We start from the raw sequence: 27,698 nt of genomic DNA, 5'->3' as shown, positions 1-27,698 counted from the left end.
ACGTACTGTGTTTTTATTCCACTTTTGAGGCAATTAAATGCCATAGGCTTAACACCTGCAATTTCTATTTCTAACCTTTCCCCCCCATTTGGTCATATAAGTTGTTTTATTATCTTGTTGCTCCCTAAGTAATATCTGGTATATCTGCAAGAGCAGTTCTCTATTCACTGAGCAAGTCTTTTCAAACAAGTGTTCAAATGAGATTAGTGGCCCAGTAACGTGTAATCGTAACAAAAAAAATTTTTCATAAAACTTTGTATTTGCAAATATTCTAGCCACTGTAGAGAAGTCTCTGATGAATATTGTTGTAGCCTGTCTAGTGTAAGATTATGGTTATGGAATAGGTTTATAAAGCATTTAAGAACTGCCCTAATCCAGTCTGAATATTGGTTGAAAGAAAGCTTGTGCTGAAAGATTTAGTGCAAGAAACATGCTAGTGGTGTTATTCCTGGGGATAGGTGCTTATACCAAGTGTACTGGCTATAATCAGGTATTTATTAAGATATGCTGGTCTGCTTTGCTCTGTAGACCATAAAATGACTTATGGTCACAGGAAGTCAGTTGTAGATACAGAGCTCTTCCAGTTGGAAGTGCTTCCTAATAGGGGAAAACAGATCTACATGTATAATGCTTTGCATAAATATATATCTTTATTGAAACAAATGGGCAAGCACACTAAGATATGTTCTATGTATGTATCCAAAAATATGTGGAATCCTTATTTCATCCAACAAATGCAGTTCTAACAGTGGAAGTTCTCCTTCCAAGAGCAACAAACAGAAAGGGCTAAGGAAAACAAAATACCCACCTTGGGAATTGTATTAATAATTTTAAAATGATTTTGATGCTATGGAGTTTTCTGTATTTGAATTACTTGTCCAAAAATGTAATAGATGATAGAAGTATGAGAATTAAAGAAAACACATTCAGCATACTCATGAGCTCCAAAATCTGTTAGCAACTTGCAAACAAATTTAAATACTATTGAAGTCGGATGTTTCAGATACTTTATAAAATGTTTATTTGATAGCTGTTCCTGCCACCTTTAAACAGTCGAAAGATCTGGAAACTGATACAGTTTAAATAAAATGGCTATTTTCTATAAATATTAATAAATCAAATTGTCATAAATTGACTGCCATAATTGCATTTAAGTGGAAAAAGTGAAAACTGGTGGTCATTTTGTATGTGATAGGACTGATGTTAATTAACTCATATTCATTTTAATCTCTGCAACATTTTTTTCTTCTTTTGCTGTTCATCTGCTGATTTCCTTTTTGTGGAGGCTTCTTGGCCACCTCCCTCTGCTGACTTATCACAAATCTTCTTTTTCTTAAACAGTGGCTCTTCTGCTTCACGCACTGGAACAAAATTGTTTAATTTTAAAAACGTAATAATTAAATAATCTTTTTACATACAGCTGAACCAGAACTCCAAGGAAGTCTTATACCTTGATCTAAAGACATTGCAGCTTCATTAGTGGTCTGCTTTGTTTCTAAATCTCTTTGGAGCCACACTGCTAAGCATGTAAGCCTGGCCTTAGTATTGACTTCACACAGCAATGCAGGGGCATCCTTAATCTGAAAAAATAAAAATGAGTTCATGTAAATTCCAGAAAAGTAGTAATGTTATCTTCTAGCAGCCTAGAAGATGTGTTCCAAATTTAAGTAAGTGGTTTATCGTGGCATGAGCTTTGTAAGTCAATAGCCTACATAATCAGATGAACTGTGAGAGATTAGCGAAGAAGCTAAAATTATGATAGCAAAGGAGGAAATTAAAATTGCTCAATAGTACAATCATATATATGTCTGCTCAGAATTGTGTTCAATTAGACCTACAATCCTATACACACTTACCTGGGAGTAAGTTCAATGGAACTCATTTCTGAGTAGACATGCATAGGAATTGCTTTGTAAGTCCAACACCCCCCCATACACATACACATACACACACACACACACACACACACACACACGACAGCAGGGGCCTTCTTCATGCAGTACATAGTTAAACTATGGAATTTGCTACCACAAGATGTAGAGATAGCCATGAATTTGGATGGCTTTAAAGGGAGATTTGACAAATTCATGTAGGAAAAGGCTATAAATAGCTACTAGTCATGATGGTGATATGCTACCACCAGTATCAGAGGCAGTATGCCTCTGTATACCAGTTGCTGGGGAACATGAGAGGGAAGGTGCTGTTGCAATCATATCCTACTTGTGGGTTTCCCATAGGCAGCTAATAGGCTACTACGTGAATGGAATGCTGGGCCTTTGGTCTGATTCAGCATGGCTCTTCTTATGTTATATATAAGTGGGGTGAAAAAGTAGTGATTCAGAGTGATTTATGTTTTAGAAGGCTATTTTATAATCACTAGCCAAAAACTAACCATATTGTGTATATACGAGACGATGGGCACTCAGTAAAATTGGTTACATTTCCAACCAGTTCATTACAGAAAATTAACATATCTTTAAACGTCAGTATAAGTGAGAAGAACGTCACCTCTTGTACTTTTTCTGCTAGTGGAATATTAGACACAACCCTAAGTATTCTTCCATGAATTATACAGTTAGCTTGGTAATAATCAAACCTTGGCAAGATCAAGACTCCACATCTTAATGTATCCATCACTGGATGCAGTCACCAGAATATGTGAGCCCTCCATTTCAAAACCGTATATTTCTTTTATTCTGTGGAATAATCGTTGATATTAATTATCAAAATAAAATCAACATCCTGGTAATATTGAACAGCTACTGATTTCAGAGGGAGAAGTCAACACGCACTTAATTCTCTCATAATGAAATCAGTGAAACTTGAAGTACTGAACATTGGCACCTTCATAATGGCAATATATTTGCCCTCATAGGACAAGCCTCAAAAGAAAACATTACAAGTATATAAAAATTAAGCCGAAATATGCAAAATACCCTAGCAATTATGTGATTAAACAGAAAATACCTGTTTTCATGAGCTTTAAATTCACAAAGGCACTTTGCAGATTTACAGTCAAATAACCGTACAAATTCTTCATCTCCTGCAATGGCAAGTATGCAATCCTTTAAGAGTAAAAAAAAGTAGATGAGACTGGATTTATTTAGAATGTTTTAGTTACTTTGACATTGTTTTTCTACTTACAGTAATAAACGTTACTGAAGATATTCTCTTTTCTGTAACAATGGTGCCGGAGATAGAAGCAGTTTCAAGCTTGTACATATCCACTTTGTTAGCTATAACAACCACATACATCTCACCAGTAGGTGACCATTTAACAAGATGCGAATCTAAGTTAAGAGAGGAACATGACACAGATTTTGTCAAAGTTTGATTTCAAACACACACTAAAGACTCGCACTGCAGAAGAGATAGGAAAATCTAATATTAGCTGTTATCAATAACACAAGCCAAAAACCCTATCAAATTTAGAGAAAGTATCTAGAACATTTTTAAACTTCTGCAAGATAATTTAGGGCACAATCCTACTGAGAGAGTCAGCCACCTCTGAACTCAAAGGCGACTGACTATCCAATGCAGGATGGGCAGGGCGGATCCTCTCCTCTGTGCTCCAGCCACCCTGCATTTGAGGCTAGATGGCTGATTTTGGCTGACTAGTCAAGGCACATCGGAACAAGGAGGGAGAGGCTAGATGGCGCATAGGAAGTGTTCTAATGGCACTTCTGCAGTCCTCCCCCTGCCCCCAGGAATGCCACCTTTTTGTCCACTCCATGAGGCCTTAGGGAGCAATCCTATGGGGATAGTGGGCTGCCTCCGAACTCAGAGGCGACTGCCTATCCAATACATGGCAGGAGGAGTGCAGAGTACATTTTACCAGCCACCCAGTTGTTTCATGTAACCACAGGTTTTATCTGCAGGGTTAGTATGTTTGATTTTGCTTTTTCCTTAAACAACAGAAAAGAAAAAATAATTCTGATCACTCAGTTGCAGTGTTTTTAAAAGCTTGATTTAAACAATAAACAATATTGTACCTTAAACAATACTTTAGAACTAGGAACTCTCTTAACAGAAAAATTAAATTCTAGGTATGATGAAGGGGAAGAGGCATGAAGTAAGAGAGACTGGAGCTGGTAACAGGATTTAGGATTGGAGTTTCATTTTAGCCAGAAATCAAGCAATTGCCAGTGAGAAGGCAAGCTACTCAAAACAGCATTTTATGGGATATGAGGGCACTGAGGAAAGGTGGCACATTTTTAAATTAGCAAATAGGAATTCTCACTATTTTCATGGCTGCTTTGCAACCAGATGATTATAAACTGTCTCAAAAATGTAACAGACTTTGATCACGCATAGCTGTTCTTATAACGCAGAACAAAAATGCACAGCAAAAGGGACACACTCACTTTGTTTTAGATTTTTTATGAATGCAGATCTTCCTTCTACAAGGTTCCATGTTCTGAAAAATACCAAGAGGCTGAATAATCATATTTTGAAGTAAAGAAATAAGTATAATTCTTAAAGATGAACAATTTAAGAAATGTTAAAAGTAAACTCCTGATTTAAACAGTTACTTTTAATTTCTCTGTATTAAAGATCAGCTGCCTATTCTCCAGGAATTTAAATGGGTGGGAAGACAACACTGTCCTTTCCATTCCTTCTTCCCAATCAGCCAGAACGATAGGCAAAGACAATCTCCTGCACTTTTAAATGATTATAGGGGAACAAAACAGAGATAGGCCTAGAAACATGAGAGGTAATAATATTGCAGCCTGTACTTTCCCTTCAGGAAGATGTGGATGAAAAACTGTAGTGAATGAGCAAGAACAAACTGAAGCTCTATCTCCTTCCTAGCACTTGTATTTTCTCTAAAAACACATACATTCACAATATTCATATATACTAAAAAAAAAAAAAACACCACAGTTCTGGGATGTGTGTCTTGGTCATGACCAAGAGGAGACAGTGTGTTTCTGCATCAGCCTAAAGAATCAGACAAAGCTGCATCACTGGTCCTCCCTTGCCTAGTGGTTTTTATTTAAGCAGACATTTGTTGTTTTTCAGTTAAACAGACTCTCAATACAAATTACAAGAGTAATACAAAATATACAAATTACTCTTAAGTTAACTACCACATGTTAACACTCGTATATTTCAGCAGCCTTAAGTGGAGTAGATTGGCATTAAACAGGTAGGGAGACCCTGCCCCCCTGTAATATGGGAGAACTCAGGGAGCCAGCTGTAACAACAGATGGCAGTATAGATCTTTGGTCTTCAACTGGCAAGCTGGGACACAGATGTAAGTCATGGCCTAATGTGGGTCACATCATCACAATTTCTTTGTTTCCGTTTAGAAGTTTTGGAGGTGTTTGGCTTGGTTTAGATGCCAGAGTGAAGGCACTGATGAATGAACATCTGAGTGTCCCTTCTGTTCAAAGCTACAAGACAAATGCCCATCAGGTCCCTATATAGCACACTGACCCTTCTGTTGCCTATACCCTACCCTTTTCAGTTGTATGGCCTGGTCTTTTGCCAATGCAGGAGAAATGCATACATATACATCCTGACAATGCAAAGTTGGGTACCAAGACAGGAGATGGTGTAAGCTGAGCAGGGGAAGGAAAAGAAGTGGCATACAGCGCTGGCACCCATCCAAAGTCTCCAATGTAGCCAGAGTTTGGATTCCAGTTATGAGAATAAACTGGAAATTGTTACTGCTCTTCTGTGATTTCTCCCTTGTCAAGCAAATTAACAAACTAAATTAAAGTTTCTGATGAACTAAGATTCCTGCTAATTAAAAATATCATACTACATTTTAACATTTACTACGTAATATGCAAGAGAAAACAAAGTTCTTATTTTTAGAACAAAGGGTCTTGTAGCACCTTAACTAACAAATTTATGGCATAAGTTTGTATACACTACAATCGACCACATGAACTCTAGTCAAAAAAGTTTATTAGCCTTTAAGGCAAGGGTGCAAAAAGTGCAGGCCCCTCAAGCCCCCTCTGATGCCACCCCCTCAAGCACCCAGCATCTGCTGGTGCTCAGAAGAAGGAAAAATGCTCTAAAAACGGGCTCTATGGTTTCTTCCATAGAAGCCTCATTCCTAAAGCATCCTAGGAAGCAGTGCTCGAGGGTTCCTGTTTGCTTCCTAAGCCGCTCTAGGTACACTCTAGGAAAAGGCTTCTATGGCAAGAACCATGGAGCCCATTCCTAAAGCATTTTTTCTTTTTTTGGTGGCGGTGAGAAAGGAAGGATTAAAGTTGAGTGTGAGTAGGCATGCGTATGCGTGAGAATGGGGGGAAGTTACTCTGTGTGTGGGCGTGTATGTGTTGTCTGTGTGCTTGAGGGGGGGACCCCAGCCCACCTGATTACCCCCAAGGAAATGCAGCACAAGTTGCCCAAATCTGCCTTAAACTGAAAGTTTTAAAATATTAGAATTTTTTTTAAGTATTAGCATTGTATAAGACAAGCACAGTACATGTGGTGTGTGTGTGTGTGTGTGTGTGTGTGTGTGTGTGTGTGAGAGAGAGAGAGACAGAGAGAGAGAGTCAGACAGACAGACTGACTTATATACGCATGTGCGCCCACACACGTCGCCACCAGAGCAGATACCCGATGTCGCTCTTGGGACCAAAATAATTGTGTACTCCTGATTTAATGTTACAAGACTCTGACATCAGCTTTAATTAAAAAGGTTTTCTAAAGTTGGCAGCCTTTCAACTCACCTTAATGCCTTATCTGTTCCTACCGACAAAGCCAACTTTCCAGAAGGATGAATAGAAAGAGATGTCACGTGCCCTCTAATGAAAATGACAAATAGCCATAATTCATTACTCCCATGAACACATTAACAATAATCATAATATGTAATCCCCACCTCTTTATAATCTGATGTCAAGACTTTCCTCCAGATCCTATTTCACTGTAAAGTAGTATCATTGAGCTTGGACCAAAGTACCCTAATTCTTAGACTTCAATATTATAACTTCCTAATTGAAGAGACCTGCCTAAACTTGACCATACTTGGTTTTCAGAATTTTGAAAAAAACTGTTTGCTTAGGTGTAAAGCAATTATTTACAATTGTTTTAAGATGTTTTATTGTTCACCACTTACACCATGTGTAGAAAAGTAAGTGAACTGGATGAGGGCCAATAAACTAGGACTCAATCTAGATAAGATGGAGGTAGTATTAGTGGGTAGTTTGTCTGCCCAGCTGAGTGATATTCAGCCTGTTCTGTAGGGGGCTGAACTCCCCAAAAGGATCAAGCTCACAGTTTGGGGGTACTCACTGATCCAACATTTTTACTAGAGGCACAGGTGGCCTGAGTGGCTCAGACTACCTTTTATCAGCTTTGGCTGCTAAACTAACTGTGATCCTACCTGGATAGAGATAGTTCACCTACAGTTATCCACACACTGGTAACCTCATACTTAATCTAATGTAATACATTTTACTTGGGGCTACATTTGAAACAGTCTGTAAGCTTCAGTTAGTCCAAAATAGGGATGCAAGGTTAAGTGGTACTGGACAATCTGAACATATTACACCAGTGCTTCATCAGCTGCACTACTTTCTAGTCTATTTCTGAACCCAATTCAAAGGGCTGGTTGTAACCTTTAAAGGCCCAAAGGGCTTGGGACCAGGTGACCTATAGGATTGCCTCATCCCATATATACCTACCTAGACCTTAAGGTCCTCATCGGACGCCTTTCTCCAGATGTTTCTACCAAGTAAGATCTAGCAGGTGGCTACTAAGGAGAGGGCCTTCTTGGCAATAGGCACACTTTGATTGTGGAATGCCCTCCCCAAAGAGGCTCTGTACTCATTTGTTACCAGGTGAATACTTTACTTTCACAGGGTTTTAGGGGCCTGCTAGGGCTTTAATGGACTTTGGCTTTTTAAAGTTTTAAAACCTGTTCTCGATTTTATTGTTTTATCTGCTCTGTATGTTTTACATTGTAATGGTATTTTTAATGTTTATATGGATTCTTTAAAAAAAATTTATCACCCAGAGAACTGATGGTTATGGAGTGGCACAGAAATAGCATAACTAAACAAACAAACAAACAGATAAACATATAGGCTTGGATCCAGAGTCAGGGAACCCTCAAGAATAGCATGGGATGTGGCTTGCACAAGGTACCCCCATCCAATTTCCACCATCCACTGCAGCACCACATACCATACCATTTTGGAGGGTCCCCTGATTCACTTGAGCTGCTTTTTGGTGTGGGGTAGAGGGAGGAGGAAAGCCCTGTTATGTGAACAGAGTTCTGCTGGATGGAAGCCATAATAATCTCAAAAGAAAACAGAGAACAATTCCTACTTGTGTGCTTTAATGGACTTCAAGCATTCCCATCTTTTTGTGTTCCAAATACACATGAAACCATCTTCAGCTCCACTCAATAGATGTGCACTTCCATAGAATTCCAAGCAGGTTATAGTGCCTAAAAATCAACATGGTCAGTTCCATTTCATGCAGTATAGACATTTTGAACTAAAATACATCAGCTATATTTCAAAATGGTAATTTTGCAACATAGCATTTATGTATCCCCTGCAAATCTGCATGTACTGTGTTTGGAAGATTATGTCTATCATTTGATGGACAGAAACTCCCCAGCTCTAAGCACCACTTACTTGGAATTTAGATCCATTGAAATCCATGAAATTTATTTCTATGTATGTTATTTAGGATGGAAAATAAATACAAAAAATACATGTGCATGGAGCTCCTGTCCCAGCTGACTTCCCCATTCTATCCACCACTGAAATGAATGGGGAAGCCTTTATGCACCATGCTCTTATTGATGCTTCCACATATCCAGGCAGCCTCTGGATCAAGGCAAAATAATATTATGTCTATTCCAATTTCTCTGTACTTGAGTCATGCTGAGAACTAACATTCTCTAATACACATCTCGCTCCCATTATATGCAACGTACATAAGAAGGATAAGGTCCTTACCATTGTGCTGCATCAATGCCCCATGTTCTACCTTCTTTCTCATATCATAGATTTGTATGGTTTCATCCCTGCTGCCAGTGACTACATATCTGTCATTGACAGCTACTGCTGACAATGAAGCACTGTGGGCATGGTGGGTGAAATCAGGAACAGCTGCCCAGTTCTGAAGATAAAACATAAAAGGAGCAAAAGAAACATATAAAAATTGCTTTATGATTTGCTTATAATATTCCATTGGACCAGTTTTAAAAACACACACACACGAAGTAACAACACCGAAGCACACTGATCCAGCTAAACAGAGACATAACAAAATCCCATGGAGCAAAGAGATTATAGTCATGACTAACGGTCATTGTTTTCAATGGGACTTAACTATGATTAACTGTACCAGAAACAGGATCAGAATACAGCACCAAAAAACCCCCTATTCAATTGTAAACTATATTTGTTTTCCTACTCCTTATTTTATTTTCAACAAAAGACTCCATGTTCAAGGAGATGATAGATCTGAAAATATTATCAGTATGATCATGACTAGTCTCCATTTGGCTTTCTAAAACTTTCTGTTATCCAGCAGGTACAAATATAGTTAGGAACTGTGACACATTTCCTTTGACAAATCTGATGGAAAGAAAACAAATTATAAACTCTCTCAAATGGTAATCAAGCACTTTGTTGAGTCATGTTATCTGGCTTAACATGCTTGTAATCAAACCATTCCGTTAATTTTTTAATACATAATGCTCCTTGAAAATAAAGGATGTTAAACTAACTTAGCATGAATTAATAATATGGGCTAAAAGTAAGTTTTCCCTAACTGTATTAAGAACTTACTCACAAGCATGCATAGCATCCTTGCAATCTGATTGTTTTGTCAGTACCACCTACTTCAGCTAGCATAGCAAAGCTAGCAAGATTATATTATTGCCAATTAATGCTGCTATAAATAGCCACTGTGTTTATTTGTGTACATTACATTGGAGATTTGCACAAAAATGTCAGACTGGACCTCTTGCGTTTGATGGCCTTTGGGCCCCAATTGTTTAGTTTGTCCCCTTTAAAACTTTGTGTCTATTTGTCAGGGACAGGCAACCTGGTGCCCTTCAGATGCTTTGGACTACAACTCCTATCAGCCCCAGCCAGCATGATCAGTAGTCAGGGATTATGGGAGCTGTAGTCCAAATCATCAGGGCACTGGAATGTCTCTCCCTGCTATATGTCAGCTGATAATTCCTCACATCTCTCCTGAAGTGGGCTCTAATCCACATTAGCTTATGCCATAATAAATGTATTTGCCTTTAGCTTATCACAAGACTCTTTTGTGATTTCAGTCAGACATACTATGTCCTGCTTCCTGTTCTCTGGTGCACCTACTAAAATTTAGCAGCTAGGGGTGCAATCCTATGCATGTTTAGACACAAGTCCTACAACTCCTAGCATCCCCCAGCCAGCATAGCTGGCTAGGGCATATTGGGAGTTGTAGACTTTTTTTTCTGTGTAAGCATGCACAGAATTTCACCCTAAAGGCACAATCCTATTCAAGTTTAGGCAGAAAAAAAGTCCTAAAATTCCCAGCTATGCTGGCTGAGGAGTCCTGGGAGTTGTAAGCCTTTTTTCTGCCTAAACATGCATAGGATTTTGTCCTAAATAACAAGCTTCTTGGCTACTAATAGGTTCACATCTGCTTATGTTCATGCAGGCAAGCATGAATAAACGTAAGAGCACAGGAAGAGGCCTGCTGGATCAGGCCACGCCGCCTAGAGCGGCCGGATAGCCAGCCAGATGGACGGCTAATAAATCTAATAAAGAAATAAATAAAGGTCCATCTGGTCCAGCATCCTGCTTCCCACACTTGACAACCAAGTGCCTCAGGGAAGCCCATAAGCAGGGCACGACGGCTGTCAGAGCCCTCTCCCTCGGCTGCTCCCCACCAACCGCCTCCGAAACCTGGAGGCACCAGCAGCATACAGCCACCGTGACCCTCAAGGACGTGGTCTCGTCCCCTTTCAAGGCCATCTAAGCGTGAGGCGGCCGTCGCCACGGCCCTGTCCGCCAGGCCCCTCGTTTCCCTAGGCCCATTGGACCGCGCGGGCCTTACGCAACGCGGCCCGCGCTGCCGCCTCAGGAGCGCGGGACGCACCTCGCGACTTCCCCCCTTCCATTCCTCCTCCCCCCGCCCCGCGGCCACGTGCGGAACCCGCGGGGGCGGGGCTGAGCGCGGGGAGATGCCGCGGAGGCTTCTGGGAAGGAAGGAAGGAAGGAAGGAAGGAAGGCAGGCTTGGAGCAAGACGAGGCGAGCCAGCCAGCAGGCTTCCCTCCCCTCGCGCACGTTGGCAGCGCGCGCGACCCAGGCGTCGCTTGCGCCGTGTGCGGCCCTCGAGGTAAGTGTGCGACCTGTGGCCCCCTCACCCACCTTCCCTCCCTGCCGGCGCCCTTTTTTTTTATTACCTCGCTCGGGCGCACCACGAACCCGAACAGAATCTGTTCGTAGCATCCCCCTAACAACTCCATTTCTTTGCCTCTTCAGCTACGCCTAATGAGATGCGGGTCCTTCTCTTTCCGACGGGTGGCACAGCCACCCCTCCCCCTCCTTTCGTGGCGGAGGGTGTCTACTTCTCCGCCTGATCAGGAGCCGCAACGAACCGCGCGCGAGCGACCGTCACCGCCGCGTCCCTCTTTCAACCGCCGCTTCCTCTGAAGCGTCCCTGTCACGTTCGGGGGAAGAAGGGCGTGGGGGGGGGGAGAAAGACCTGTGGTAAATCGAACAGGCAGTCACAGGGGCAGCCTGGGGCGGAAGTCCACTCGGAGGAGAAGGGAGAAGGGGGGCGGCAGCGGCGGAAGGGAGCGCTGCAAGATCCGAAGGGCTCGTTATGGCGGCGCTCAAGAAGGCCGGAGACGTTAGTATCCGGGGATGGGGTGGGGAGAGGGGTCTGTCTTCCTCAGCTCACGAGCAAGTTGTGCTAGGTTTTCCCGGGGGTTGTTCCCAGCCCTTCCGCGTGGAGCCTCTTTTGCCCCACCCCCGCCAGGGAGGCCGCAGCGCGCGCTGGAGCCTTCGCTTCCCCTCCCCCGCTGCTTTCCGTTTAGCACCTGATGGCAGCAAGCCTGCGCACACTTACTGTGGAGCGTGGCTGGCTGGCCGGCCGGCCGGCCGCGATGCAGCTCGCTTCTAAACATGGGTAGGATTGGGCTGCAAGCGCTGCGGATATTTTGTGTGCGTGTGACACGCACGCATATACACATGCAGGCCCACCAACCGTACTCCTTCTGTTCTTACAACGGAATAGTTTTAGTTAATTCAGTGGGGCTTACTTCCATGAAACGATGCGTAAGATTGCATTCCAACTGTATTTATGAGTTGTGTTTATTGAATTAAACTGTAACTTTAAGTTAAGGACTAATTTCATTTATTGTGTTAATAGGGCTTAATTCCAAACAAACATGGGTAGAACTGGGGTGTGAATCTTGGGCTTCGAACTTAGAGAAAGTATTAATTAACAATTTCAATGGGTGGCTTGCCTAAAGAGAGGGAGACAAACAAGGGGCACTAGATACGTTTGAAAGAATCTCAGTTTAGTATACGTGTGCAGTTCTAGATTAAGTAAAACTTTAGTCTGAGAACTGCAATAAGAAAAGACTGGGAAGGTTAAAAAAAAAAAAAGCTTTTAATTAAACAGGTGTTCCCACCAGAACTTCAAACAATTTTTTAAAAACCCGGTTGTCAGGTAAAATCCCTTCACCACCACAGTTGTTATCCTGAATTTCTTCATATTTAAAAATTCAAAAGCAAATCTTTTTCACAGGCTTCCACTTTACTAATACTCTTTTACTACTTGATATTTACATGCCTCTGTGTTCTAGTGATCTGAAGTCTGGATTGCATTTTGAGAAAGATATACATACTTAGGCCCAACTCTTTTTTAAAAAACTTATTTGTTATACAGTGCAACAGAAATGCAAGGCATTGTTGTAAGACAAAACAACAGTGTGCATTCTACTGTAGTTGTAAATTAATATGGTTCAGTGGTCAGATTTGCACCATTTTTTAGGAAATAAATGAAGGAGAATTGGGAAACAATTCAAATTGCCTTGATTTAAATCAGTGATCTAAGGGAACAATCCTATGCAGATAGGCGGCCACCTCCGAACTCAGAAGTGACGGCCTATCCAATGCACAGCAGGAGGAGTGCAGAGGGGATCCTCTCCTCCAATCTCTACCCACCCTGCATTCATGGCTAGATGGCTGATTTCAGCTACATAGCCATGTGATATGAGAGTGCGGGTGGGGAGGCCAGACGATAGGAAGTGTCTTCCCAGACTTCCCAGACATAGGAAGTGTCGTACCAGCACTTCTGCACTCCCCATCCCCAGGAAGCCCCCTTTGCCCTGCTCTGCACGTTCTTACAAGCCCAGGGGTGATCCGTGTCACCTATGAGATGGTGGGAGGGGGGTGGGGAGGCGGTTCTCTGGGATACCGACCTCTGAGTGTGAGCTCCAAAGTTGGTTCCTGGAAACCGACCTATCCTATGGCCATCTAGCCACTGTCTAGCAGCCATAGGATTGTGCCCCAAATTGCTTTGTTTTAAATCAGTCTACACTGGTTCAGTCTGTCTGACATTTCCAGTTAAGATTCCTGCCGAGATCTTGGAACGCCACTATCAGTCAGGGGCAATGGATCAACGGTCAGGTATAATCAAGACAGTTCCATGTATTCACTTAAGCGTTTTTCAGATTGCAGTTCTAGTTGATGTGCCCTCTGTGGCTCCAATCTTGCAGAACTCAGACATATAATAGCAGTTTTTGTTGGGTCAAGTCAGTGGTCTATCCACTTTACTGACAGTCACCACAACTAGAATCTTAAGATTATAAATGGGACATGGGAGTATTTATTGCACCTAGATCTTAAACTTCAAAGCAGCTTACATCTGTCTTTGAATAGTTTCCCATTATCCATGTCTATAACCATCTGGCTACAGTAATACTATAGTTTCTGATGCTCACTAAACTAATAACAAAAATCAGTGTAAAGTAGGAGAGAAAACTCTTGCATCAACTTTTTCTAAAGCTACTGATGTGCTTTAAATGTATAAACCAAGAGTGTTTACTTGTCTTAGGCATAAGTAACCTGTGTTCAGTTGACGTGAGTAGATGTTCTTGCTTAAGATTATGGGTGTGTTCATATAATCACCGGGGGCGGGGTAGCATGCCCCCCACACGATTGTGGAACCACGCTGGGCAGCCTTGTTGCCTTACCCCTCCTCTACCCATGCCTGCCATCGTCCTCCCACCACTGCAGCTGCACATCCCAGTGGCCGCCACGGCAGAAATGGGGTTGCACTGGCTTCTCCAGCCACTGCTCGGTGACCATGACCATAGAGATTGGCTGCGCAGGCTAGAGTGTTGCCGGCACTTCTGGGTGCTCTAGACGGCTGTCTCTATGGTTGCCTGGATTTATCCACGGAGAGCCCGACAGACTACATGGTAAGCCACTCCGGGGGCCCAAACCCACTCTGCAGATAGTGGGTTCTGAGGGTGGGTACTTCACCAATCGTGGGCAGGGAAAATGCTCCCCACACAATACGCTAACCCCGCGTAGGTTGCTCCTGAACGTGACCCACGGTGGGCTAGTGTATCGGCTCAACCCAGCCTATAAGTACTGGTGGACTGTGGTCCACCTAATCCAGCATTCTTCCCAAGAATTCTAGCAACCAGCAGGCATTAGCAGGTCAGTTGCAAATCAGCCCATGGTCCACTGATGGAGCATAATTTAATTACCCTGTTACAAAGGATTTGAAAAACACGTGGTTGTACAGTGATCTGTTAGTCTTTAGAATAAGTCAGGGTTCGTGTACCAGATATTAAAGTACAGTATATAGAAGGGAATGACTTATTTCACAGGAATTTGTACAGTCGCAAAACTAAGTGTGCAAGAATTTGTAATACTTACGACCAAATAGCAAATGCCCCCTCTTCCACCCCAGGTCAACTTAAGTTGTATTGTTCTGAAACTATGAATATATGCCCCTAATTCTTATTTTATGTATTTGTATTGTAGTGAAAACAAAGTTTGAGCAATCTAGGAGGAAGAAAGTACTTTGATGATTAGACTAATTGGAGCCAGGAATATATTGGATCACCTCTTGTTTTGGTACTCACTGTCTTCTGCAGCCAGAGTTCTTTTTATTTGGCAGTTTGTGTAGTAGACACTGACTGGTAAGTTAAATATGCAGCAGAAGTTGAAATTGCCCAATATGAAGTGGCAAAACAAGTTACTCTGTGTTTTTTTTAAGATGTTTATGTGTCTGTTGGCAGCATCCCTGTAAGTGGAGCAATTTATTAGCTTCGTTAATCCACAATTCACAAGACATTCATATTCACATTGCTAATTTGTACAGATTTGGTGCACTTTGTACTGTACGAACAAAATTATCACCATATTTCTATTTTAATTCATTTTTTGACATGTAATTTAACATATTGAGTCTAATGTTTTCCTAATGTAGGTACAGAGACTTTGATCTGGTCCATATGATCACGGTGTCTTAAACAAGCCATGGTGTGTGCTGGGCACAATTTGAGTAATCGCCACTTGGGTGCAGTTTGTTGTGTCATCCAAACCTGGGCAGCATTACATGGATTATATTTCTACACTGCCCAATAGCTCTCTCAGCATGGCTTGTTTGGACGGTTAAATAGCCCTTAACCCATGGGCTGTTGTTGGGTTATTTGTGTGTTGTTTAACCCTCCAACAAGCCATGTTGCTTGGGTTTGGATGACATGACAAGCTGTGCCATGGTGACGTATTCAGATCATGCCTGGTATGCAGTGTGGCTTAAGGAAGCCACTGTGGCTTGTTTGAGCTGCAGTGATCATACGAACCAGCCCTGTATATAGATGTATAATTTATAAACAGATTAGTTTGGTAAATCCAGCAATGTTTCAGTGCATGTAACATATCTTAGAAAAATGTAAGGATATGTGCAGCTTTCTTTGATTTTCTGGTTGTGCTGGGACTACTCCCATGCAAGGTTGCATTCCTCCCAAAGCATCAGGTTTGCAATTTTGGGTTGGTCCTTGATATAGCACTTCTATTAGATGCTCAGATGGGATTGGTGGCCTTTTACCAACTCCCTTTGGTATGCCTGTAGTTGTATCGTTACCTGGAGAAGTCATGCATAGCCTCAGTCATTCATGATTTGATATTTTATGAATTGTGGTGCTTTTATTGTGAGCTGGTTTGTGTACAGCTCAGTGCAGAACGGCAGGCTAGAAATGACTTAAACACAAATAACTAAACCATACTTATGTTTTTTAGATTTATGTGGTAAACTATTAATTTTGTGAAACGTTGTATTTGATAATCCACCGTTGAAATGTTTGGCACTATCCAGGCTGTAATGTATAAAACTTGTATAAAATAATAGTATTCTGCTTTGTGGTTCATATATTGTTCAAAAAAGGAATTAATCACAAACGATTAATCTAAGATTTTGTAAGATTCTACTACTTTGTTCAATGCATAATTAATGTATGGCATTTACTGCCCCAAGTTGTGATGATGGCCACTAGTTTAAATGGCTTTAAAGGGATAATAGGCAAATTTATGGATGATAAGTATATCAGTCTACTACTAGCCATGATGACTATGTGGAACCTCTGTGTTCAGAAGCATTATGCAGCTGAATACTAGTTGCTGTGGAGTAACATCAGGGCAGTGGATTTATGTCCTTGTTGCAGACTTCCTGGTGGCATCTGGGTCACCTTAGTGGGAAGCAGGATGCTGGACTAGATGGACTTTTGGTGGGATCTAGCACAGGCGCTCTTAGGTTCTTAAAGCAATTATATTTTTAAAATTGTGAAATAAAGTACAGTGATTTATAGTAGATGAACACTTCAATCCTAAAGTTTTGAGCAGTTAGTGTACAGGCTGGCATGCACTGCCAGAGCAACTACATTATCCTGTGTGACTAGGTGGGCAAGTTCATCCTGCTAGGGCCCACAGCAGTTCCACTAACAATACAGGTTTCTGTCATGTACTGGGCACATAAGTTTATCCAGCATGAGTGGCAGTATTGCACAAAATATGTTCAGGATTCTGCACAACAACTTCGGGAGTATCTGCTGATTGTAGCTGGTCTTGCTGCAATGGCAATTAGTTAACTGCACTGTTATGACATAAGCCAGTCATACCCAATGGGGTGCTCCAGATGTTTTAGACTTCAACTCCCATCAGCCCCAGTTAGCATGGCCAGTGGTCCAGAATGCCGGGAGTTGTAGTCGAAAGCATCTGGAGGCACCACATTGGGGAAGGCTGGCATGGGTTGTGAGGTGCTGGTGTAACAATTATACTCCAGATCAAATACTACCAGGATAGCATTGTGACACTTAAAAAATAAAGATAAGTCAGTGTGTACAAGAAAAGTGTTGTGCAGAATGATTCTGTTATGCCATTATCTGACAGGAAACAATATATATATATATATATATATATACACACACACACACACACACACACGCACGCGCACACACACACACATATATATATACACACACACACAATTCTATATATAGAAGTTGTTTATTGGCTGTTCTTCCTTGGCAATTAGCTAAAGAAGAAGAAACTAATTGAGCAGAATACAAGCCTTTCCAGTTGAGAAATGGCTTAACAAAGTAATTTCTCATGCAACCTGTTACCACCAAGCCTGGAGCAGTCACTTGGCAGGACTTCTGTTTCAAAAAAGTTTGAATAATGGAGAGTTCGAATGAGAAAATTTTCTGATGCTTGAAATCAAGGATGGGGGGCTCTTTAGCCCCCTTGTGGGCTGGATTGCTCTCTGGCTCATCGCTGGGGGCCAGAGGATGTTGCGGGCAGACCCTCCCCCAAAGCCCCACCCTCTGACATCATGGAGTTTCTCTCTGCAATGACTCCTGCCTCTCTCCGTGGGGAAAAAATGCTTTTCTTGTGGGGATAGGAACATCCATTGTTACCTCTGATCATTGATAGGAGATAGTAGCGGATATTTTCTTAATGCACTGCTCACTCTTCTAATTGGGAGGGCTGTATGCAGGGGGGTTCTTTGCTGTTATTTCCAGTGAATGAAAGGAGATAACAGTGGGGATTCCACTCCCTGTCAGCCTCTAGGGGGTGGGGCTTGGGAAGGGGAAGGGAGTCCAATGGGGCCATGGGCTAGATGGGGAACCTCCACAGGCTGGAGGGTTGCTATCCTTCCCTTAAATAATTTAGATTTGATGTAGTGTGTTTGACTTATATTTGGAGGGGTGGGGAGAATACCAGGTTAACTTTATTTGCTGTTATAAATAAGTTTTGTAGATTAGGAAACATGTATTTAATATAGATTAAATGTTTGTATAGAAACAAATTCAAAGCTTACTTGTAAATTATTATTGGAATACTTGTAAATTATTAAGACAATAATAAGTACAATAGCATACAGTCATTTTTTAAATTTTTAAGAAAAGTGAAGTTATTGAAAAAATTGTTAACACACTAAGTTTAGCATGCCTCATGAGCAATGCAATTTATATATTCTGTCTGTCGCGTGCTCTCACACTCTCTCTCACACACACACACACACACACACCAGGGGTAGTCACTTCTTCAAAACTGCCCAGTTTGACTGGTATTGTAATAAGGATTTTTTTTTACAAATGGGGCATTTTCCATGTTAAGTTCACGGAACGCTGCAGGGAAATGTGGGGTGGGAGATTTGCATGGCATTCTGGGGCATGAATATGTGGTTTCTGATGTAATATGACATAATGAGCTGTCAGTTTCCTACTGGTCTGTAAGTTAAAATTTCAACAGCACTGCAATAATGTATGTGTTTGGTTGATTATTTTTCACACAACTTTATATTTTTTTCCTTTTTTAAAAAATAGAGCACCAAAAGAGCAACTGCAGCAGATTTCCTTTTCTTGTGAAGATAGTTTTTAACAATGGCTAGCCAGGTAAGATCATTTGGTGAGAATGAGGCCACATTCAAAGCTCCTAAGGGGAAGAGACAATCATGCCAGAGCTGTTGGCAAATGTCAAGCTTAAACCAAGTATTTCTGGGGGAGGGGTGGTGGTGGGTTTTAGCCCTATGCTTTCCTCAGATAAATTTCTGACAGATTGTTCTCCCCTGCTGTGGAATCCTTAATCACGTCAGCTGAAGCAGCTTGGGGGCAGAACATGAAGCTTTGCTTTCTGCACTGTTGCACAGTGAGTTTTTGTGGTGGGACTTTCCTATAACACTCACGATTTAGGATGCCTTCATTGGAGCACTAGAAGTGAAATGATACCATCCATGTAAGTAAACCTTAATGAAAATGTTGGTCTATATCCCTAAGACGGTGGATATTGCCTGTGTTACCTTGGCTACTGCCTCCTTCCCTTTTCCTTCCCATATACCTGCCTCTGCTGGCTTCTTTTTTGAATGTGACATTTTTGTCACTTGCATGTTGCTGGTGTGAAAACTGGACACAAGTTCCCTCAGCTCTACTTTAGATTTGGTCTGCCCCGGACAGTTGCCCTGAGATAGTGTCCAACACCTGGCAGGGTGGAACAACATCCTTGAAAAGAGCCCGAGTCCCCTTTGTGTTTAAAAGCTAAAAAAAAAGTGACCTGGCTCTGCACCTTATTCACAGGACCTCATTCTGTTATAGTTTCTCTGAGTGAGTCTCTGAGAAATCTTAAGCAGGATCCTGTTGTAAAAGCAAATCTTAAACTACATGCTTGTTCAGCCTCTAACGGTTAACTTTTTTTTAAAATGAAGGAAACCGAGGGAGTCAAAATGTTGGCGTGAAAAGCAGTCACCCCTATAGCCAGCTTGACCAAGTCAGAGGAATATGGCTTTTCATACAATCCTTTGGCTCTGTTATTTTTGCCAGGCATTTTCCCCAGAGGCTGCTTTCCCTCATGGGAGGCGGAGGGAGAGAAGGGACCCCAGGCTTCTGTCAAGGGAAAGGTGAATATGGGGAAATCACCGAGGTGGTGATCGGGAGAGGGAGGGAGGCATTTAATTGAGATGAAATACTGTATAACTGTTTTTCATTCTAGCAGGATACAGTGGGAAAGGCCAAAAAAGAAAGCCTGCCTCTGTGGTGGAGATCCCCCCACAAAAAACGGAAGAAAAAGAGTAAAGCAAGAGCAGGAAGACCAGATTTTACTAGTATTCCAAGCAGGTGAAGAAACCTTGAAACTGACAAGAAAAGAGCTGGCTCTGGTCCATATAATAGTATCTAAATCAAGTAGTGAGAAGTTAATAAAAACATCATATTAGGTTGTCAAATTCTTTTGTAAAGCTTTGTGAGTAGAAAAACTGCTCATTCCATAGCTAAATAAATTAAGAAATAAGCCACTTTAATAGAGCTGTTAAATATACTTATTAGCTTTAAAAGGCTCAGTGGATATGAACTTGTCTTAAAGTGATCTGGAATGAAATAAGTCAAAAGGCTTCAATAGGCAATGGTTCCTGGACTCTCTGGAGAATACCCTGTTCAGCATGAAGGCTGATACATCTCCTGGTAGACATCCAGAATATTCAAGAGCACTCTGCCCTATTGGGTTGATCACTGGTCCCTGAAGGTTTTCTGATATGCCTTCTCAGTGTCACTAAATGTGCTTTGTCTGTTGGACCCTTTTAACCATTGATGCTTAAGATTTTGCCATGTTCAATACTATGTCAACTTCACCTTGGAGGACGCATGCTGAAAATTAACAGCCATACCAATGGCTAGAAAGCCAAGAAACCTATCTCAGTGCTACAGAGTATTAGCAGCATTGCAGTTGTGATCTGAATTAGAAACCAAGGTCACAGCAGGATATTGGCGAGCATTATTTATTTTCAAAAAATCAGTTTGATTTTTAGTAATGCCATATAATAAAAGGGAATATGGTCTGTAATTAGAGCCAAATTAGTTGTGACATTTTTCCAAAGTTAGCTGAATATTTAAATTTATGCCTGTTTGCCAGGATATTCATAAAGCTACTTGAAGCTTCACTGGTATTCAGCTTTTGTCTAATGGACAGGATATATGTATTAAATATATTGACATTCTCTGGTAGTAATGGTTGCTAGGTCAGAGGGCTGCTTAAATATTTATCTATGCCCCTCTTCTCCTTTGTGCAAAGCAACTGTAATGCTTAACATTGCCATATTTTGGAGAATTATTTGTTTTAATCTGATCCGTAAATGGAAATGTTTGTTTAATGATACTTATGTAATGTTGGATCTCCCTGTCTTGCTTGCTTCTATTGAACAAAAAGTCTAAACTGGGAATGTAAAGGTAGATTCTGGTATTAGATTTATAGTACTGGAAGAGTTGTAGAAGTCTAAACTTTTGCTGCCTACACAGGATATCTTACATATCAGCCCTCTATGCACATAACTCAGATATGTGGCACAAACAGTTGGAGTGAATAAGCTGCATCACACCACAGGCGCTTGCAGAGTAGAAGGTTCCAAAAACCCAAGCTACACACTATAGGAGAAAGCAGCAACACCAAAACAGCTAGAATGAATAGCTAATCTGACCTGCAGGAAAATATTTTTTAAATGTTCTTTTTCTGCACCAAGTTATGTGTGTACCTCTGCTGATTTTGGAAGTAGATAGTATAACTTTATTAGCCACAAATAGTCTTTGTAAGTTCATGATCTTTTGGTGACAATGAGGTAACAGCTGCAGTAAAGAAATCAAAATTTTGAACATTATCATGAACACTAGGAGAAACATTCTGTTTTGAGGACGGCTATCTTGTATCACAGAGAAAGCACAGAAGGCAAATAACACAATCCACAAACTATTGAAATGATTAAATTAGCGTTGGCCAGTTAACTTCCATTGGACTAAATGTTTTTAATAGTAAACATTTATGGCTTGGATATTTTGTAGTGGTAGTTTGTGGTGAGGCAGCAGTCCTCATACAATTTGGTCTGAAGTAGATTTTCAGATAAAATGGTTTGAGGAGCGTTGGTTTGAGGAGCGCTGATCAAACATGACCCCAAACACTGCTTTCTTCTGTGCATGGTGCCTGTGAATGCACCATGGGCAAGGACAAACAAGTATTGGATGGATCAATCCTAGGTAGGTATTTGAGTCACGTTCACTGTGGAAAGTGACCTGGTGGATACAGGGCCCTGAGGTTTATAGTGCAAGAAGACTGATGATATTTTTCTTTTAATTTCCTCCAGGCCAGAATTTGTAAGGCAAGAATTTGTTAGGCCAGAATTTACCAGGCCAGAATTCGCAATATTTGTAGGAGAGATAACACCTGAGGTGGATGATTTCTTGCTCTATGACTACTTTTTCAAAAGGTATCCATCATGTGTAGACTGTAAAGTGGCCACAGATCTGCTGGGATATTCCAGGTAATCTCATCACAAATTAAAAATACTGGTGGTTAGAAACAATATATAGCTGAGGTTCTCAACATGTTCATAGTGAGCCTCCCCACATGAAAGCATGGTTTAAGCCTCCTTAAGTGCAATTTAAGATTAAAAACAAAAGTGGTTGGACTAGCGGTTTTCAGTTGTTTCATAGTATTGTCTTTGTATAATTGTATGTACTGAGATCCTTTGTGGATGAAGGGCTGTTTTTGTGTACCGCCCAGAGCTTCAGCTATTGGGCAGTATAGAAAATAAATAAATAAAATTATAATTAAAAAAATAGCATTAGCCTGGCGGCTGAATAGAAGAGAAGGCAGTGGGACCAAATACGTCCATGGCAAGCGTGAAGGTAGAGAACCAGAGGGAAAGCAAAATAAACCCTACAGAAAGAAGGGAATTTTTTGGTTGGCCACAGCATGGTTGATTGATAAACATGAGGGAGATTTAAAATAAATAGAAGGGGAGAGGCAAGAGGATGGTAAGATCTACCTTTAACCTTTTGGACTAATCAAGAGATAGAACGACAGCATTGGATATAACCCTATCAGTGGAAGGGAACTGGTGAGATGGATTTCCCCTCCCACTGTATACCCCTGAAACTTGCTCCAGACGGATGGGGGATCCTCTGGAGCAATTTGTGGGGGGTAGAAAAGGATGGGGAAGTCCCCTTGCATGTTCCCTGAACCCCTAAAGTGTGAAGTTTGGGAAGTTAGGGCATGTATTGCTCAGGAACTGCCTACGCTTGTATACAGGGGCCTGTCTTAATTTTTGAGATCCCTAATAAGGTACTGATTATATGCCATTCATGATTGTGCAACATATATTAGAATAGTTTCTTGCACTGTTTCTGATGTTGTATATCTTTAGTGGACATATAGAGGGAAGGGAGACACGCTAATCAGGATTGAGTGCAAGCAGGATGGTAAAAATTTTCCAGTTTACAGATGGCAAAGAGGTAGTGTGCAGCTACATTCTGTTGGATGGAACTGATTTGACTGCTAGCGAAAATCTGAAGAGATCTTGGAGTCAACCAATGTAGCAGTGACAAAATTTGGGGTGACAGTACCGCAAGAATTTTGCTTACGTAATTTTACTCTTAATAAGTACTATGATGTAGTGTGGAAACATTGTTTAGAGGTGAAGTAATTGTGTAGTTTATGCTGGTGTAGGGTTTGATGAGATAAAATAGACTACCATTTCTTTCAAAAGAATCATTCTGTAGAAGATAATGTTCCTTTCTATTCACTTGAGGGGAAATCCTTCAGAAAGGTAGTTAAAATGCCAAGGGAAACAGATGGTAAACTTGATGAACTACAGCAGTAATTTGAACTCCATTAGTAGAATATCTTTACTTGCCTGTGTTGTTAAAACATGTATTTTAAAACCGTCTAGGGGTTATGGGTTTGTCAGATTTTCTGACGAAGGTGATATGATGAGAGCACTGCAGGATTGCCAGAATGCACCTGGTCTAGGTGGAAAACGAATCCGATTGACTTTAGGAATTTCTAAAAGGTAATTGATGATAAATTACCTATAAAAGTTGCTAAGAAATCTCTTATGAACATGTCACTTGTATCTGATTACTCTAGGGCCAAGTTTATCTGTTTTCTTTTTTGCATAATCTTGTCAACATCTTTGTCCTTCCCTTTCTAATAATTAAGTTATTCCCTTTCTAAGTTATGTCATAACCATTTAACAGCCATGCTAAGTTTCTGGTTTCTTTTAAAACCACCTTATTAATAGACTTTAAAGGCTTACATTCTCAAAAAGCATTTAGTACATGAACTTTCTTTGCAGGATTATGTCATGTGCCAGTTGAACATACAAGCAATCCTTTTCTTTTACTTCTTCCACTTGGGGGTTTGCTGTTAGTTGCTCTATTGCTACTTTGAAATTTTAAATGTGAATAACAAAGGATAACTGTACTTAGATCTACTTGAATTTCCTTGCTTTACTTTATCTTTTTCTGCTGGGGGCATGCAGGGGAACACATTATTTGTCCTAAAATCCACCTATAATAGCAGAGAGTCACTAACTCTAAACTATCTAAGAAGCAAGTTTTTAAACTATAAATAAAATATGTCCTTCTTTCTCTTAGATGTAATTATCCACTTCTGTTTAAGGTTCACACAAAAATAGAAAAACAAGTCTAAAATCAAATAATGTACGACAGGGAAAAATCTATTCATTTAATCTTTTCGCTATGCATTCTCTTAAATGTGCTGTATAGTATAATGGTTCTGCTGCATATCTCTTAACCAAAGACTGCTTGGTGAGTTTTGCCATCTAAAATGGCAGTAACTCTATTTAAGACAGTTTTTTCTAAGAAATATGGGTTTTCAATGGCTTTTTCTGAAATGCCAGACTTTTCATATCCTGATTGGCTTTATTTTATGTTTTTGAGAAATTCTAACTTAAGCTTTTCCCCTTGCGTTTTAGATTAAAGGCGGAATTTCAGAGGTACCAGCCCTATAGTTATAGTGACTATTACCAAGACTATCAGAACTACTACCGGCAGTATAATTATGATAGAAATGAACGCATTGAACGGTTTGAACGCTTTGACCGTTTTGATCGAGGTGGCCGTTTTTCTGACCGTTTTTCTGACCGCTACCCTGAGCATTTTGGTGAGCGTTTCCCTGAACGTTATGCTGAGCGCGTTGGTTCCCGTTTCGGTGAACGTTACGGTGACTACCCTGAATATGGAGATTATCCTGAATATGGAGATTATAATGCTGAGTATAGTGACTACAACTACAGCTATGCATCTTATGAAAGGATGCAACAGACCGGAAATATGGGACAACAAACCATGAATCCAGCTGTATTTCAGGTATTCACATGAATAAACTTACAATCAAAGATCGGTTTTTGCTAGAGCAGGGGTGTACAATCCTCAGGCCACATCCGGTGTTGGCTGTGAACTGCACATGTGCATGCATACACACATGGATGCATGCACACAGAGGGGGATGGGCAGTTTGGGTTTTGCTGGAGGAGGCAAAAAACCTTCCTGTCTCAGTAACTCTGATCACAACTGCTAATAGCAGTTTCGGAACATAGGTCTTTTCTCCACTGCCCAGCTTACTCACTTAGGAGTGAGTATAGTACTACAGGTTACAGCTAAAATCATGGAACATGTTCCTACTGAGAACAGTTCAATTATTTAACGGATTTCAGCAAATGTATTAAATAGTAACATTTAACATGGGTAAGACGTTATCAGAAGTGACATTTACGTAAACTTTTTGCACCTTTGCTATCCTTGCAATTAGCTATTCAAAATACAACTTTTTACGATTTAACACCACTGTACTCAGTGGCCTGGTTTACATTTAACACAAAAACCTAAACCATGGTTTAGCGCTATGTGCTCGAACTGGAATGAGCCTGAGCAAAGCCTTGGGCTTGTGTGTTTCCCTACCCTTCCCCCCTCTTCACCTGTGGCCAAGTGAAGGACTTCACTAGCATTTAGTTGAATTTTCCACTAATCCTGTCTTGTTATTATATACAATCCAGAGATTGTGGTTTAAAACAAACTGATTAGTTAAACAAGCCAGCTTCATTGCCCATGGTTTGGAGTTGTCTTTTGCAGGAACTGACCAGAATTCCTTTTAAACCATCGTCTCTGGTCCATATGAAATGACAAACCAGAATTAGTGGAAAACGGAGCTAAAGCTAGTGAAGTCCTTCTAGCTGAATGGAAGGAGATAATGGGAAGAGGGAGCACACAGCCCCAAGACTTTGCTCGGATTCATTCTAACTTCTGCACGTAGCGCTGAAGTGGTTTAGCATAACTTGCGATCTAGCCCGTTATATGATTACCGGGGCAGGGGGAGAAAAGCTAGGGATCGGGTTACGCTGTTTATAGAGTTTGTGCTTTAACTCTTCCATTTGAAAAACCATAGGAATTATTTTTAGAGAAATGATGCATGTTTGTTTTTTTACAGGACACTTCTACTATGGTTTTAAATGATGATCTAGTAACAGAAGGTAATTTTGATATTAGTACTTCAAAGTGAAATTTGATGCTCATCTTGTTTTATTGAGGACACCTCTGAAAAAATAGTAGACTCTAAAAAAATGTGTCTGAAATGTGCAATCCTGTGCAAGCTTACTCAGAAATAAGTCCCACTGTCTTCAGTGGGGCTTACTGTAGGTAAGTTTGTCCATATGATTGCAGCCTTAGGCAGCCAAACCTTATATGGAAATTTAATGAAAATAGACATGTTAAGAATAAAATAAGGGTGTGCAGTATAGGCCCAAAGAATATTTCCTTAACAGTGTAGCTAGCATAGGGCACAACACAATATGTGAACATAGCATGCTTTACTTTAACTCTGAAGTATTAAAAATCTTCAGCCCTGCAGCTACAGCCAGTTTTCTATGCTTGCTACATAATTTGTTCTATAATCCATGTTTCCAAATGTAAAGATCACAGTGACCTATGACAATGGTCACAACCCATTTAATTTTATGGAAAGGTCCTTGCATCCAGCAGGCCTCTTATCTTTTTTGAACTGCAATCCTGTATACTTCAAGGCAGTTTTTGAAACTGATGAATTACCCCCCAAAAATTGCAGTGGACTTCTGTGTGGTTGTGGGTTTTGTTTTGTTTTTTAAGTCTTCCGGTGAACATGTGCAAGCCCTCTGGTACGCACTTTAAAAGATAATCTCTGATTTGTAGCCAGTGTCACAAGAAGCCTGTTTCTGCCTTCTTCCAGATAGAATAATTCCAATTAAATGAATCATTAAAAGAGGTAGAACAATCTGCTGAAGATCTTTAAAATCACTTTTGATAAGAATGTCTTCAGGGAACAAGGAGTATTGCCTTTTTTTTTTTGTCTGTTCTATACTTAAGTTCTCCTCTGCAAACTTTCAAAACAAACTTTATGTACTAAATATATTTAGTATTCTAACTTTTAAAGGGCTTTCTATGTATAGCCGTTGTTTTACTAGGTTATTTGCTCACTGACTTTTTATTTACTTGAACAGATCCACAACTCAACATAGATGTTCACAGAATGAACAGAGAATTTATGGTGAGAAGTGAAGAACTCTTTGACACACTTATGAGCTGTCATTGGCAACCTCTGGATACAGTCACCTCTGAGATCCCTACTGCTTTCTAAAAGTGTCTTATGTTAACACCATAGCATGACTATTATGACCAAGGTGCTAAATTGACATTTCTTCTACATTACTTTAGATCCTCAGTTTTAAAGCAGTGTTGGATTTTTTTTGCTATGCTTTGATGGCCTTTGTAATTTTTGTTCATCACTCGGTATCTTGAAATCATGTAAATATTCTAGAAATGTAAAGAGTTAGCCTCAAGATAGACCTGACTATGTAAATAATAAAACTTCGTTTCTGCAAA

General features: G+C 40.7%; 2 protein-coding genes across 6 annotated transcripts; one reads left to right on the top strand and one right to left on the bottom strand.

The window, feature by feature from the left end:
* On the bottom strand, nucleotides 1-11,471 carry PAK1IP1 (PAK1 interacting protein 1). Of its 2 annotated transcripts, XM_084850297.1 has the most exons (10): nucleotides 11,385-11,471; nucleotides 8,934-9,096; nucleotides 8,293-8,413; nucleotides 6,690-6,764; nucleotides 4,365-4,417; nucleotides 3,145-3,290; nucleotides 2,968-3,065; nucleotides 2,597-2,696; nucleotides 1,451-1,580; nucleotides 1-1,361 (listed from the first exon to the last, which is right to left on the bottom strand). In XM_084850297.1, the coding sequence occupies exons 1-10, from the start codon at nucleotides 11,445-11,447 to the stop codon at nucleotides 1,219-1,221; spliced, it is 1,092 nt and encodes a 363-aa protein (XP_084706423.1). In that variant the 5' UTR covers nucleotides 11,448-11,471; the 3' UTR covers nucleotides 1-1,218. The 2 variants fall into 2 exon arrangements, with proteins under 2 accessions (XP_084706423.1, XP_084706424.1); XM_084850298.1 differs by lacking the exon at nucleotides 6,690-6,764.
* C4H6orf52 (chromosome 4 C6orf52 homolog) lies at nucleotides 11,188-27,698 on the top strand. Of its 4 annotated transcripts, none has more exons than XM_084850301.1 (10): nucleotides 11,188-11,317; nucleotides 11,464-11,833; nucleotides 14,989-15,146; nucleotides 18,834-18,902; nucleotides 19,996-20,117; nucleotides 22,127-22,303; nucleotides 23,714-23,833; nucleotides 24,761-25,154; nucleotides 26,272-26,314; nucleotides 27,317-27,698. In XM_084850301.1, the coding sequence occupies exons 4-10, from the start codon at nucleotides 18,891-18,893 to the stop codon at nucleotides 27,451-27,453; spliced, it is 1,005 nt and encodes a 334-aa protein (XP_084706427.1). In that variant the 5' UTR covers nucleotides 11,188-11,317; nucleotides 11,464-11,833; nucleotides 14,989-15,146; nucleotides 18,834-18,890; the 3' UTR covers nucleotides 27,454-27,698. The 4 variants fall into 4 exon arrangements, with proteins under 4 accessions (XP_084706427.1, XP_084706425.1, XP_084706428.1 ...); XM_084850299.1 differs by having other exon boundaries at nucleotides 19,993-20,117; XM_084850302.1 differs by lacking the exon at nucleotides 11,464-11,833.

This window comes from Heloderma suspectum, chromosome 4 (assembly GCF_057233095.1).
Source record: "Heloderma suspectum isolate Gila_16-S chromosome 4, 16-S_ref, whole genome shotgun sequence".
Classification (NCBI taxonomy): Eukaryota; Metazoa; Chordata; class Lepidosauria; order Squamata; family Helodermatidae; genus Heloderma; species Heloderma suspectum.
The sequence above is the reverse complement of the archived record's forward strand: the minus strand, read 5'-3'. Positions and strand labels throughout refer to the sequence as shown.